The sequence below is a fragment of the Trichosurus vulpecula genome, chromosome 1, assembly GCF_011100635.1.
Source record: "Trichosurus vulpecula isolate mTriVul1 chromosome 1, mTriVul1.pri, whole genome shotgun sequence".
NCBI lineage: Eukaryota > Metazoa > Chordata > Mammalia > Diprotodontia > Phalangeridae > Trichosurus > Trichosurus vulpecula.
Window position 1 is genome coordinate 113656677 of NC_050573.1, and position 16380 is coordinate 113673056.

A 16380-nucleotide genomic window follows, 5' to 3' on the forward strand; every position below is an offset into this window, starting at 1 on the left:
TGACTTTTCCTTGGATTTCCCCATCAAGATTCGGTCTAGTGTATTTTCTAGATCTGTTGGGAGAAATTTTAGGGGGAGCTCACTATACTGCTTCGTGCCACACCACCTTAGGACTGTCTTCCCAGAGATTTTTTATAATAATATTTTATTTTATTCCCAATTATATATAAAAACAATTTTCAACAGTTATTTTTTAAAATTTTGAGTTCCACATTCTCTCCCTCCTTCCATGCCCTCCTGCATCTTTGAAATGATAAGCAATTTAAAACAGTTGTACAAGTACTATCACACAAAACATATTAGTCATGTTGTGAAAGAAAACACAGACAAAAAAATACCATGAGAAAAATAGACAAAGTAAAAAACAGTATGCTTCAACTGGCATTCAGACTCCATCAGTTCTTTCTCTGGAGGTGTATAGCATTTCATCTGAACTGTCTTGGATCACTGTATTGCTAAGAATAACTAAGTCATTCACAGCTGATCATCATACAACATTATTGTTACTGGGTACAATGTGCTACTGGTTGTGCTCACTTTAATTTGCATCAGTTCATGTAAGTCTTTCCAGGTTTTTTCTGAAGTCATCCAGCCCCTCATTTGTTATAGCACAACAGTACTCCACTACAATCATTATACCACAACTTGTTCAGCTATTCCCTAATTGATGGGCATCCCCTCAATTTCTAATTCTTTGCCACCACAAAAAGAGTTGCTATAAATATTTTTGTACAAATAGGTCCTCCATCCCTTCTTTTTTAATCTCTTTGGGATACAAACCCAGTAGTGGTATTGCTGGATCCAAGGGTATGCACAGTTTTATAGCCCATTGGGCATAGTTTCAAATTGCTCTCCAGAATGGTTAGATCAGTTCACAACTCCACCAGCAGTGTCTTGATTTTCCCACATCCCTACCAACATCTATCATTTTCCTCTTCTGTAATATTAGTCAATCTGATAGGTCTGAGGTGGCACCTCAGAGCTATTTTGATTTGCATTTCTCTAATCAATAGCAATATATAGCATTTTTTCATATGACTACAGATAGCTTTGATTTCTTTGTCTGAAAGCTACCTGCTCGTAATCTTTAACAATTTATCTATTGGTTCCCAGAGACTGTCAACGAAGTTTAAATCAAGTAAGTTCCCAGGTCACTGAAGCATGTTTATCTCCATCTCTTAAGTAAATTTCTTAACCTTTATGACACAAAGCATACTAATAGATCATGCTGCAATATCCCACCTCCATCTCAAAATTTCTGTAATTCTACGACATTCTGCTACTTGGTAAATTTTACATATCAGCATTCATTTCTCCCTCAATGAGGACAAGAATTCCAAGCCTAGCAGAATTTTTTAAAAATTGGCATCAGAAGACTTGGATTTCAATCCTAGTTCTGCCATCTATATTACTATTTGTGTAACCATAGGCATTCATTCCTCTAGGGGTTAGTTTGTTCATTTATAATGTGAGGGAGTTTAATTAGATGCTCTCTCTAAGTAGATAGATGTTCTCTGGCAGCTCTGGGGCCAAGTGAAAAAGCAGGAAAGATTTCAACCTGGAAGAGAACTTAAAGGCCATCAAGTCCAACCCATTCTTTTTACAGATGAGGAAACTGAGGTTGAGAGAAGCTAAGTGACCTGCCCACAACCATACAGCTAACAGTAAGTAAGGCAGCTAGCAGCACAAGAGATAAAGGGCGAATCTGGAGTCTGGAAGACCAAAGTTCAAATCTTGCCTCAAATACTTCCTAGCTGTGTGATCCTGGGCAAATCACTTAACCTCCACCTGCCTCCGTTTCTTCATCTGTAAAACGAGAAAAATAATAGCACCTGCCTCCCAGGGTTATTGTGAGAATAAAATGAGGCAATATTTGTAAAGAAAATGCTTTGCAAACATTTTAGTACTATGCACATCTGAGCTTTTATTATCTTGTTGACCAAGCTTCCCACTCTGATTCAGCCCATCCTAGTTCTCTCTTCTTTAGCATCTCAGAACTACCTCCCTTGGTATCATGAGCCCACGTGGCTTATAGTGGAGATGAAACCTACATCTTGCTTTGAGTTGGAAAGACATGGATTATACCAGAAAACAAAAATAAATGTACTTTTCGTAACAAAATCTGATTAAAAATTGAGTTATCAGGGGCAGCTAGGTGGCGCAATGAGTAGAGCACAGGCTCTGGAGTCAGGAGGACCTGACTTCAAATGCAACTTCAGACACTTGACACACTAGCTGTGTGACCTTTGGCAAGTCACTTAACCCCAACTGCCCTGTCTTCCCTCCTCAAAAAACCAAAAAACAAAACAAAATTGAGTTATCCTAAGATTCTAAACCATGATTTAAAATAAATGAACTTTAATCACAACAATTAAACACAAAGTATTAGGGCAGTAGAAATACCTAAAAACTACAGACATAGGTATAATATGATTGAGCAAATTACTAAGAGACCATGTAGGAGTATAGTTAACTGGTTGACACAATAAGGCAAATGAAAACAACAATTTTTATTAAACATTCACTGTGAAACATGGATAGGAATTTTCAAAGGCAATTTCTAGGGCAAAGATAAAATATTCCCCAAGAGAATTTCAGTCTAACAAATAAATCTAAGTATTTTATATTTTCATGTATTTTTCATTCAGTGGTATTTCAGGGAGGAAAAACTCCCACCTCCAAAATCAATTACAACATAAAATAATTAGGCAAACTGAAACATATTTTGAAGTATTACTTACTCTGAGTTACCACAAGATCCAGGGCAGTGTTAGTGACACTTTGCATTCCAGCACTAATGTAAGCATCACAGTTTTTCAGGTTGCCGAGAGCATTGTCCACATTGTTGACAAAAATCCAAGGAAAATCATCTGAATTCTCTGGCATCCTGAAATTGTTACCTGTATTTCCAAAAAAAAAAAAAAAGAAAGAAATTATAAAGTATTGAATGCAGAGAGACGAATAATAAATGTCCAAATGAATATATGTGAAGCCTTAATACTTTCCATATTAAGAAATACTAGAGAGCTAGAGTGAAACTGAAAGTAATTTTCAAATAATCTGACAGTCTAAAATGACATATCCAGAAATCTTCTACACTACAACACTTCCCCTCATACTAAAGAACTTCAACATATAGGTTTATGTTTCCACAAACACAGTGCTCACTCTAGTGGAGGCACTAATCAATATTTGTTGATCACTCTCACAATAAAAAGGATATGTATCCTTACCTGAAACAGAAATCAAAAGGCTCAGTCTTAATGAACATGAAACATAATTATACAAAGCTGAATTCTCAAAACATAAAGCATGAAGAAAAATAATTTTTTATTTTTGTTAAAAAACAATCCATTTATATAATTCTTTAGAAAGGTTTCAGGTCTTACAAATGATCATCTCCCTTTTACAGGTATTTAAAGAAATAAAGACACTAAGAGTTAAGTGGCATTTGATGACATGACTCAAGACATGATGCAAACAGTTTACCGATTTCAAGGTTACCAGTCTGTTCAGCATATAATAATCTTCCTATAAATTTAATAACAACCTCAAATACAATCAAATAAACCAAAAGAGGGCAGGGATTGTTTTTACCTTATTCCCGGCACTGGCACATATTAAACACTTGAAAAACACTTGTCGATTTAATTTGACTTTTGTTCAAATGTATAGGTTTTTTTGTGTTACTAAACTATAGCTTATATATTACATTTTATTGGGGATTTACTTTTTTTAAGTCAGCAAGCATTAAATGAGCACATACTATACTCCAGACACTAAGCTAAGCCTTAGGGATGCAAAGAAAGCACTCTGATGGGGAATACAACAGGTAAATCATGTACATCCAAAATATAGACAATGTAAATTACAGGTAAACTCAGAAGAAAGGCATCAGCAGAGGGGAAGGGCTACCAGGAAAGTCCTCTTGCAGAAGGAGTGCTTTGAAGAAATTCTGGATGGAATACATTCCAGGCACAAGGAACAGCGAGTGAAAAGGCTTCATGGACCCTTGAGATAAACTGTCCTGTGTGATGAACAGCAAGAAGGCCAGTGTTACTGGATCAGATACATGAAGGAGAGTACAGTATAAGACTAGAAAGGTAGGAAGGGGCCAGCTTGTGAAAAGCTTTAAAAGACAAACTGAGCATTTTATACTTGATCATGGAGAAAACAGGGAGCATTGCAGTATATTAAATAAGGTGACATGACCAGGCCTTCTGTTTAGGAAGATCACTTTGGCAAGCGAGTGGAAGATGGACTGGAGTGGGAAGAGTTTTGAAGCAGAGACCAAGCAGAAGGCTAACATTCAAAATAAGGGCCTGTACCAGAGTGGCAGCTATGTGAATAAAAGTATAGAAGAGATGTTATGATGGTAGAAAAGACAAAACTTGGCAAAGGATTAGACGTGTGGGGTAAGTACAACTGAGGAGTCAAGAATAATACCAAAACTGCATGTCTGGATGACTAAGAAGATAAAAAAATTTTAATTAAAATAATGAAATTTAATAATGAAAAATAATTTGCTTGTTTTGTTACTCCTTCCACTTTTTTCCATCTGTATAAAGTTTTATTGTTGTCATTTCAAAATGTGGTCAGAGTCAATGTTTATGTTCAATACAACAAACATTAGAGACTAGACAGCTAGGTGGCAAACCACTCCAGCATCTTTGCCAAGAAAACCCCAAATGAGATCACCAAGAGTCGGACATGACTGAAACAACACAGTAACTAACCCTAGCCCCCATTTAATAAACTCTAGTGGCACCCTATTACCTCCGGATCAAATCCAAGATTCTCTGTTTGGCTTTAAAAGCCCCTCACAACCTAGCTCCATCACTATCTTACACAGTACTAAGATCTAAGATCCAGCAAAATTATTCTTCTTGCTGTTCCTCACAACAACACTCCATCTCCCGACCCTGTTACCATTACTGAAATGTTCTTTCTCACCTCCAGGTTTCCAAAGCCTCTTTAAAGACTCATCTTAAACCCCACTTTCTAAAAGAGGCCTTTCCCCTGCCTTCCCACTCTCCACACCACCTCCCACTACTAGAGCCTTCTCTCTGAGATTACCTCTCATTTACACAGTTTATACCTTTTATGTACAGAATTGTTTGTATGCTGTCCCCATGCCCCATTAGAATGTGAGGCCCTTGAGGACAGGGACAGTTTGGTTTCTTTTCCTCTCTGCATCTGCAGCAATTAGTACAGGGTCTGGCACACAGAAAGTGCTTAATAAATGCTTGATTATACTCCAAATACAAATAGAAATCTATGAAATTTTCTATTACACAGTAACATGTTTCCATCTCCTACAAGATAAGCTTTTTATATTCCATTTTTTTTTACTTTCAGTTTTCAACATTCACTGTTTATAAGATTTTGAGTTGTAAATTTTCTCCCTCCCTCCCCTCCCTCATCCCCAAGATGGCATATAATCTGATATAGGCTATACATGTACAATCATATTAAACATATTTGCACATTAGTCATGCTGTAAAGAAGAATCAGAACCAAAGGGAAAAACCACAAGAAAGAAAAAACAAACAAACAAAAAAAAAGAGAGCAAATAGTATGCCTCGATAGGCATTCAGACTCCACAGTTCTTTCTTTGGATATGGACAGCATTTTCCATCTTTAGTCTTGGAATTCTCTTAGATCATTGCATTGCTGAGAAGAACTAAGTCTACCAAAGCTGGTCATCAAACAATGTTACTGTTACTGTGTACAATATTTTCCTGGTTCTGCTCATCATCAGTTCACGTTAAGTCTTTCCAGGTTTTTCTGAAATCTGCCTGCTCATCATTTATTACGGAACAATAGCATTCCATTACATTCATATACCACAACTTGTTCAGTCATTTCCCAATTGATGGGCATCCCCTCAATATCCAATTCTTTGCTACTACACAGAGTTTCTATAAATATTTTTGAACATATGGGTCCTTTTCCCACTTGTATGATTTCTTTGGGATACAGACCTAGAAGTGGTATTGCTGGATCAAAGGATATGCAGTTTTATTGGGCATGGTTCCAAATTGCTCTCCAGAATGGTTCAATCAGTTCACAACTCCATCGACAATGCATTAGTGTTCCAATATTCCCACATCTTCTCTAACATTTATCATTTTCCTGTTTTGTCATGTTAGCCAATCTGATAGGTGTGATATGGTACCTCAGAGTTGTTTTGATTTGCATTTCTCTAATCACAGAGATTTAGAGCATTTTTTCATATGACTATAGATAGTTTTAATTTCTTTATCTGAAAACTGCCTGCTTATATCTTTTGACCATTTATCAAATGGGGAATGACTTGTATTCTTATAAATTTGACTCAGTTCTCTACATATTTTAGAAATGAGGACTTTATCAGAGACACTGGCTGTAAAAATTGTTTCCCAGCTTTCTTCTTCCCTTCTAATCTTGGCTGCACTGGCTTTGTGCAAAAATTTTTTTTAATTTAAGGTCATCAAAATTATCCATTTTGCATTTCATAATGTTTCCTATCTCACAAATTCTTCCATTCTCCATATATCTGACAGGTAAACTTGCTCTCCTAATTAGCTTACAGTATCACCCTTTATATCTAATTCATGTACCCATTTTGACCTTATCTTGGTATACAGTGTAATATAATATCTATGCCTTGTTTCTGCCACACTATTTTCCAGTTTTCAGCAGCTTTTGTCAAATATTGAGTTCTTATCCCAGAAGCTGGAGTCTTTGGGTTTATCAAACAGTAGCTTACTGAAGCCATTGACTACTGTGTCTTGTGTACCTAACCTATTCTATTGATCTACCAAGATAAGCTTTTTGAGAGAAGAGATCATGTTTTATTTAAGATCACAGATTTAAAGTTGGAAGAGACTAGAGGTCATCTCTTTCAAAACCTTCATTTCACAGATGATAACACAGAAGTTAAATGACATGCCCTAGGAAACAGAGGCAGTAGCAACTGGTAGAAGTGAAATGTGAACCTAAGTCCTCTGACTGTACACCCCCCAGTCCTTCTACTCCACATGTCCTATCTCATCCAGTTTCAAGTCATTAAGTCACATCAATGAGCATTCATTAAGGAAGCATTTATTAAGCACACACTCAGTATCAGACATTATGCTAAACAATGGAGATACAAAGTTAGTCAGGTAGTTGATAAACATTTATTAAACACTTACTATGTGCCAGTCACTCTCCTAAGTGCTGGAGATACAAAAAGAGGCAAAAGACAGTCTGCCCTCAAGGAGCTCACAATCTAATGAGATAACAGCAAATAAATATGTACAAGCAAGACATATACAGGATAAATAGAAAATAATTAAAAGAAGGAAGGCACTATAATTAATAAAAGTTGGGCAAGACTTCTTATAGAAAATGGGATTTTAGCTGGGACTTGAAAGAAGCCATGAAAGCCAGGAGGAAGAGATAAAGAGAAGAGCACTCTAGGCTTGAGAAACAGAAAAAAAAAAAAAGGCCTAGAACCAAGAGATAAAATGTCTTGATCATGAAACAGCCAGGAGGTCAGTCTATCAAAGAGCATGTGTTGGGGAGTAAGGTGTAAGAAGACTGGAAAGGGAAGGGGAGGTTATGAAGAATTTTGAAAGCAAACAGAGCACTTTGTATTTGATCCTGGAGGTAAGGAGTCACTGGAGTTTAATGAATGTTGACAAGGCTGGACCTGTGCTTTAGGTGATTTTAAAATCACTTTAGTGGCTAAATGGAGGATAAATTAGACTGGAGAGAGACTTGAGGCATGCAGTCACCTGTAGACTATTGCAATGGTCCAGGCATGAGATGATGAAGGCCTATATCAGAGCGGTGGCAGTGTCAGAAAAGAGAAGGGGGGTTATTCAAGAGATGTTGCAAAGGTGAAATCAACAAGCCTTGGCGTATTTGGATATGATTGCACGAGAGGTTAGAGAGAGTGAAGAATCCAGGATGACTCCTAGGTTATGAGCCTGAGAGAGACTGAGAGGACAGTATTGCTCTCAACAGTAACAGGGAAAGTAAAAGGTGGGGAGGGTTTGGGGAAAAGATAATGATTTCTGGGGTGGAGCCAAGATGGCGGCTGGAAAGCAGGGACTAGCGTGAGCTCCCTGCTGAGCCCCTCCAAAAACCTATAAGAAGTGGCTCTGAACCAATTTTAGAACTGCAGAACGCAGAAAATAGCAGAGGGAAGCAGGGGGCCAGCCCAGGACAGCCTGGATGGTCTCTGGATGAGGTCTATCCCACACAGAGCTGGAAACAGAGGGGAACGGAGCAGAGCCAGACCAGGAGCCGGGCGGAGCGTGCCCTAGCACCCTGAATCAGTGAGCTGCAGCAGTTACCAGACTTCTCAACCTACAAACACCAAAGACAACAGAGAAGGTTAGCGGGAAAAGCTGCGGGAGTAGAAGGAGTTCCCCATTCGGCCACCGCCTGGGGGTGGGGGGGGCCACTGGAAGTGGGGCAGCTACAGAACTACAGCTGCAGCTACTTCTGGCCCCAGGCCCACCTGGTGGGAGGAATTAAGTGGTTGATCAGAGCAGGAGTGAAGAGCCTGCTGAAGATCTAAGTCCAGTCTGGGTTGGGGGTTCTTGCGGAAGGAGGAATGCTGGTGTGGCAGAGCCGGCGCATCCCCCCAGGTATGGAACATAGTTCTCTTAACTCTACAAGCAGTCATACCCCACTGAAAAACTTAAGGGTCAAGTTAGTTGGCTGGGAATATGGCCAGGCAGCAAAAACGCACCCAGATTCAGTCTCAGACTCTGCAATCTTTCTTTCGTGACAAAGAAGACCAAAACATAACAGCCAGAAGAAGTCAACAAAGTCAAAGAGCCTACATCAAAAGCCTCCAAGAAAAACATGAACTGGTCTCAGGCCATGGAAGAGCTCAAAAAGGATTTAGAAAAGCAAGTTAGAGAAGTAGAGGAAAAACTGGGAAGAGAAATGAGAAGGATGCGAGAAAACCATGAAAAACAAGTCAATGACTTGCCAAAGGAGACCCAAAAAAATACTGAAAAATATACTGAAGAAAACAACACCTTAAAAAATAGACTAACTCAAATGGCAAAAGAGCTCGAAAAAGCCAATGAGGAGAAGAATGCCTTGAAAGGCAGAATTAGCCAAATGGAAAAGGACATCCAAAAGACCACTGAAGAAAATACTACCTTAAAAATTAGATTGGAGCAAGTGGAAGCTTTATGAGAAATCAAGATATTATAAAACAGAACCAAAGGAATGAAAAAATGGAAGACAATGTGAAGTATCTCATTGGAAAAACCACTGACCTGCAAAATAGATCCAGGAGAGACAATTTAAAAATTATTGGACTACCTGAAAGCCATGATCAAAAAAAGAGCCTAGATATCATCTTTCAAAAAATTATCAAGGAGAACTTCCCTGATATTCTAGAGCCACAGGGCAAAATAGAAATTGAAAGAATCCACTGATCACCTCCTCAAATAGATCCCAAAAAGAAATCTCCTAGGAATATTGTCACCAAATTCCAGAGCTCCCAGATCAAGGAGAAAATACTGCAAGCAGCCAGAAAGAAACAATTTGAGTATTGTGGAAACACAATCAGAATAACCAAAGATCTAGCAGCTTCTACATTAAGAGATCGAAGGGCTTGGAATACAATATTCTGGAGGTCAATGGAGCTAGGATTAAAACCAAGAATCACCTACCCAGCAAAACTGAGTATCATGCTCCAAGGCAAAATATGGACATTTAATAAAATAGAGGACTTTCAAGCTTTCTCAGTGAAAAGACCAGCGCTGAATAGAAAATTTGACTTTCAAACACAAGAATCAAGAGAAGCATGAAAAGGTAATCAAGAAAAAGAACAAGAAAAAGAAATTGCAAGGGACTTACTAAAGTTGAACTGTTTTGTTTACATTCCTACATGGAAAGATGATGTGTATGATTCATGAGACCTCAGTATTAGGGTAGCTGAAGGGAATATGCATACATATATATATATATCTTTATATATACATATGTATATGTGAGTGTGTATGTATGTATATATGTATGTGTATATATATATAGAGAGAGAGAGAGAGAGAGAGAGAGAGCGGGCACAGGGTGAGCTGAAGATGAAGGGAAGATATCTAAAAGAAATAAAATCAAATCAAGGGATGAAAGGGGAATATATCGAGAGAGGGAGATTGGGAGAGATAGAATGGGGTAAATTATCTTGCATAAAAGTGGCAAGAAAAAGCAGTTCTGTAGGAGGGGAAGAGAAGGCTGGTGAGGAGGAATGAGTGAATCTTGCTCTCATCAAATGTGACCTGAGGAGGGAATACCATACATACTCATAGGAAAAAAGGAGGAAGAAGATTAAAAAGGGGGGGGATGATAGAAGGGAGGGCAGATGGGGGTGGAGGTAATCAAAAACAAACACTTTCGAGGGGGGACAGGGCCAAGGGAGAAAATTCAATAAAGGAGGACAGGTTAGGAAGGAGCAAAATATAGTTAGTCTTTCACAACATGAGTATTGTGCAAGGGTTATACATAATGATACGCATGTGGCCTATGTTAAATTGCATGACTTCTTAGGAAGGGTGGGTGGGAAAGGAAGAGGGGAGAGAATTTGGAACTCAAAGTTTTAAAAACAGATGTTCAAAAACAAAAAAAAAAGTTTTTGCATGTAACTAGAAAATAAGATACACAGGCAATGGGGCATAGAAATTTATCTTGCCCTACAAGAAAGGAAGGGAAAAGGGCATGGGAGGGGAGTGGGGTGACAGAAGGGAGGGCTGACTGGGGAACAGGGCAACCAGAACACACGCCATCTTGGAGTGGGGGGAGGGTAGAAATGGGGAGAAAATTTGTAATTCAAACACTTGTGAAAATCAATGCTGAAAACTAAATAAAAAAAATTAAAAACAAAAAACAAAAACAAAAATAATGATTTCTGTTTTGGACATAATAATGAGTTTAAGATGTCTACTGGATATCCAAGTCCGAGATGTCTAAAAGGCAGATGGAGATGCTAGATTGGAGGTCAGCAAAAAACTGGGGCAGGAAAGGTAGATTTAAGAATAAGAAAAAGGAGAACATGGTACACATTGTCTTTACATGTAATTGGAAAAAATAAAACACTGGAATAAAATGGGGAAAAAATAATGCATTAGAATAAAATGGAACAAACACTGGAAAAAAAATAGAAAATAGCGGGGAAAAAAGAATCATCAGCATTGAGAAGGTAATTAAATCTATGGGAACTTATCAGATCACAAAGCAAAGAGGGAAAAAAGAAAAGGGCCCAGGACAGAGCCCTCAGAGACACCAACGATTACAGGGCATGATGTGAAAGAAGATCTAGCAAAGGAAACAGAGAAGGAGGAGAGCTCAGATGGGAAGAACAACAACCAGGAGAGTGTGGTCCTGGAAACCTAGAGAGAGGAGAGTATGAAGGAGGAGAAAGGGATCAACAGTGTCAAAGGCTGCAGAAAGGTCAAGGGGAACGAAGACTGAGAAAAGACCAATGGATTTGACAACTAGGAGACCATTACTAACTTATAAAATTAGAAGTCAGATTCTAAGAGGTCAAGGAGACAATGGGTGGAGAGAAAGTGGGGACACCAATGCATAAGAGATACAAGATTACCACTAGTGACAATGAAAGGGTCAAATGAGGACTTTTTTCAGGATAGGGGAGACATGGGAATGTTTGTAGATAGTAGGAAATGAGCCAATAGAGGGGTAAAAATTGAAAATAAATGAAAGAGTGGGGATGACAGAATGGGATCACTTGAATAAGGACAGGGGTTAGACTTGGTAAGGAGGCAGGCCAGTTCATTATATGAGAGAGAGGTGAAAGAGGAGAAAGTAGCAGAAGGCACCCGAGTGATAGGAGATGTGGAAAAGAGGTAGTTCACAGCAAAAGGCCTCAATTTTTTCTGCAAAGCGAGGCAAGGTTCTCAGCTGAGAGTGGAGGTAGGGGGAGCCATGGGAAATTTGAGGAGGGATAAAAAGGTCTGAAAGAGCAACTGTGGACAGTGGGATAGTGAGTTGATAAGGGAGATAAAGTACGATTGCCTAGCAGCAGTAAGGGTCCAATTGAGGTTGGGTAACATAAATTTTCAGTGGACCCAGGTGAATCCAATTGCATGATTTACTGCACCTTCATTCAGCAGCACATGTGTAAGAGCGAAGGTGAGAAATGGTGGGAGTGGTTCAGGGCTGAGTATAATTGGCAATATGAAAAGGAAGCTAGGGATTTAAGAGAGGAGGATAGTATAGAGCTGAGTTGGTTCACCAAGAGTCAAAGTGGGAAGAAGAGGAGAAAGTGAATAGTGCAGGGGAAATGGCCAGGGAGAGAACTGAGGGGGGTCATAGGACTGCAATTCACAGTGAGGGTAAAGAGTAGGGAAATGTTCCCCCTTAAACCCTGAGTTTAAGAGGGAACAATACATATATATTTAGAAGAGTATAAAAGTCTTCTAAATTTAGAAGAAATAAAATGGTAAGAGTTTAGTGTAGGGGGAGAGGACAAGGGAGGGATTAGGTCAAAGGAGGGATTTTAAGAGGGGAGAATGAGGGAATAGGTCAAGTGTGTTTTACTTATGGGAGGATAGGGGAGGAATGCTTGGAGGGGGGAAGGCAAGTAATAGGAGGGCAGGGTGGTTGGTACAGGAGGGGGGTAGGCAAGTAATAGGAGGGCAGGGTGGTTGGTACAGGAGGGGGGTAGGCAAGTAATAGGAAGGCAATATAGCAAGTAGAAGTAAAGTAGAGGAGGCAGGAAGGACAGGAAACAAAAGATATGTACAAACATAAAAAACAAAAATCAGGAGTAGATTATGTTTGGGAAAGTATATGTCTATATATGCATGTATATATGTATAAGTGTATGCATATATCTGTATGTGTATGTATATATCGAGAAATATCTAAATTATATTGTAGCCTTCTGGGGGGTGAGAAAAAAAGAACAAAGTTAAGAAGTGCACAGCAGAAAGAAAACACAGAGAAGCAAAGAAAAGATGGACAATTCCCAACACGAGGTGTATTATTTATCATACAGGCTTTCCTGAAATGAAAATTTATTGTTACATATTTTGAATCCTCTCCTATGTTCTTCTATGCACATGACATGGTTTTTTTTTCCTTTCTTATTTTATATTTAAGTTTCAATATTTAAGTTTATGATATGTTTTTGTTTCTTTTCTCTATTATGTATTTGTGTTTTGGTAAAATAAAATAAACTGGTTAAAAAAAAAGAGTAGGGAAATGTAAGGGAAGGCAGAGGGTAAGGGGACTTCTGAATTCTTGAACACAGAGGTAGTACATTTGTGGGTGATGGCAAGATTAAGGATATGACCATCTTTGTGTGTTGCTGAGGTAGGGTGGAGGGAGCTCATGGTAGGTGAGTAGGTTGGGGAACTGAGTGGTTAGGGAATTTGAGGAATCAATGTACAAGTCCCTTAGTGTTAGGGCAGAAGTCAGCGAAGAGAGAAAACCTGTGAGACACGTATCAAATTCACTGAGAAAGGAAAGAGAGTGATGGGGTATATGGCCTTCTAGATAACAGCTACCAAGATTTTGATTTGGTGGTATATATGAATATCAATACTTCCCTCAGAGGTAAGAGGAAGATGGAAAACCTAGAAATGACATAATGGAGCAAGAAGTATTTTAACTCCCCTGCCTTGATCAGTGGACTGAGGAGAATAGATAAAAGATCAGCCAGTACTGGAAAGGGCAGGCAGGGAGGCTGTGTAAACTGGGGGAAGCCAGGTTTCAGTAAGAGCTAATAATTTGAAGGAGTGGGAGAAGAATAGATTTAAGATGAAAGGATGTTTGTTGCCTATGGAACAGGAATTCCAGAGGGTACAGTGGAAGTGTTAGGATGAAACTCTGGAGTGGGAAGGTTGAGGGGAATGGGAATGAGGAATCTGGTGGTAGTGGAGGGGATGAGAAAAGTGATTCGAATGATGCTATACAGGAGTTCAGGCATTGGGATGTGAAGGGCATGACCAGGTGTGAGAATGTTCGTCACTGATTGGAGGGCACCCCTCCTCTATGCTCAAAGGAGAGGTACAGAAGGAGATGTGAGGCCTAGAGTCAACGAGAGGATTGCTCTTCTTTTCATAGTAGGTTCTCCACATCCTATCTGGGAGACTGGTCTGGCAGCAGAAGGTAAAAGATGCCTCAATAGAAGTGGTTGCTCTGAGGCAAATGGAAGATGCTTGGCCTGGCTCCTAGAAGCCTTTCCCCAGAGGACACAATGTACCTAGCAGGAGATGGATAGTTCAGGGTGTAAGTGCAGATATGGTCTGATGTCTTCTCACCTGAGAAGGCTGGCTATGAGGTAGCAGCAGGAAGTGGTAGATTTTCTGCGTAGATGGAAGACATCTGGCCTAGCCCCTTCCCTTAGCTTTTCCTTGGGGGACATGTCGCACCCGGCAGATGAAAGGCACAAGGAATGAGAAGGTAAGGCCGGATATGTAGATTTGATCATTAAATCCATATGAACTAATGAGATCATCAAGAGAAGTAGTTTAGAAAGAAAAGAGAACAGGGCCCAGAACAGAACCTTATGGAACATCTACAGTTAGAGTGCACGACCTGGGAGAAGTTCCCCCAAAGGAGACTGAGAAGCAGTCAGATAGGTAAGAGAACCAGAAGAAAGGAGTGTTACAAAAACCTAGAGAGAAGAGAACATCAAGGAAAAAGAGGGTGGTCAACACTGTCAAAGCCTGCAGAGAGGTCAAGAACAACAAGGACTGAGAAAAGGATAGTCCCAACTTTCAAGGAATTCATAGTCACATGAGGGTGACAACACGCAAATAACTACATACAAACAAGACAGAGGTAATCAGCAGAGGGAAGACCCCAGCACTGAGGGAAAAAAGGAAAAGTTGTTTGTAGAAGGTGAGATTTTAGTTGTGACTCAGAGGAAGGCAGGGAAAGGCAGAAGTCAGAGACAAGGAGGGAATTCCAGGAATTAGGCAGTAAAAATTCAGAATCAGAAGATGGAGAGTAGTGAGTGAGGAATGAATGAAAGGTAAATGCTCAAAAGACTTCACAAACTGGAACTATTAGTACCAGTCAGTTTTTTTTAAATTGTAACTATAATTTTAAATACAGAGTAACAATTCTCATAATAAATAAACCAACTCCATGGATAGGCAAATGTGGGTCATCAGAGTTGCATGGGAAAGAGCAACTTTGGCAAGGTTAAAATCACGCTTATAAAATAGTCTATCGGGTCTTTCTTGATTGTTGAAGAATATTCTGCATCATAATACAGACAGATCAATCAAATAATATCTAAGGATCTTGGGCATCTAGGTGGTGCAGTGGATAGAACAACAGGCATGGAGACAGGAAAACTCATCTTCCTGGGTTAAAATCCAGCCTAAGACATGTAGTAGTGTGACCCTGGGCAAGTCACTTAACCCTGTCTGCCTCAATTCTACATCTGCAAAATGAGCTGGACAAGAATATGGCAAACCACTCCAGTATGTTTGCCAAGAAAACCCCAAATGGGGTCACAAGGGGCAGAACATGAGTGAAAAAAAGACTCAAAAACAAAGGATCATAGGATCATTAAATCTAGAATTAGAAGGGACCTCAAAGGACCTATTTCAACCTACTCATTTTACAGATGAAGAGTAATGGAAAAACCTGCCCATTCTTAAATCTTTTCTAGGTATTAAAAAAAAAAAGAAAATTTCATATATATCTACACACACACACTCATATATATGTATTCTCAAAAGCTTTTTGTCTCTATATTAACATAATTATATAACTTTCATGATTGAATCTTTTCCCAATATTTAACTATCCAGCATTCCTGATATAAGGCTTATTTAGCCTAACTGAATAATTATTTTTTACCCATTACTGTATTCTATTCACCAATATATCAAAATTTATTAAGGATAACTCTTTCCATTCACTGGAATTTCTTCTCTTCATGCCTTCATGAGGGTCTACCAAAAGCACTATTACAAATTCTAAGGTGGGGTGGTCACTTCCCCACAAGTTTCTCACCATTTCCATCTCAGCCACCAGGTTTTCTTTCCTGATGTGAATCAGAACCAGAACAGAAGTGGTTTTCTTTTTGTTTCTCCACCCTTCCAAAGGATGAAAATGTTAAGTTAAGAAAGTATTAGTTGTTCTACTTTTAACAGAGAGAATACTCCACAAGACCTCTGGGTAATTAAGCCCCAAACCCCATGAATATATCGTAGCTTGGGATCTGTTTCCTGAATTCATCTAATTCTTCAGTCCAGACGGTCTGTAGTTTACTCTGATGACAATAATGCTTGTTTCCATTGATATAAACCAAATATTTTCTATCATATTTCTTCTACCTCTGGGTTGCTGGATTTATTCATAAGTATTTTTTCTTAATTTTTCTGTTTCCTTTTACTTGTCCTG

At 39.0% G+C, this 16380-nt stretch overlaps 1 protein-coding gene across 2 annotated transcripts in view; it reads right to left on the reverse strand.

The window, feature by feature from the left end:
- The window catches only part of NSMCE2 (NSE2 (MMS21) homolog, SMC5-SMC6 complex SUMO ligase), a 292458-nt gene that overhangs the window by 273978 nt on the left and 2100 nt on the right, over positions 1-16380 (reverse strand). The window contains exons 2-3 of one of the 2 annotated variants that reach the window (XM_036734165.1): positions 3873-4027; positions 2742-2900 (exon numbers count right to left, since the gene is read on the reverse strand). In XM_036734165.1, coding sequence (XP_036590060.1) covers positions 2742-2886 — 145 coding nt within the window. In that variant the 5' untranslated portion in view covers positions 2887-2900; positions 3873-4027. The remainder of the gene's footprint in view (positions 1-2741; positions 2901-3872; positions 4028-16380) is intronic. The other variant, XM_036734156.1, reaches the window with a different exon arrangement.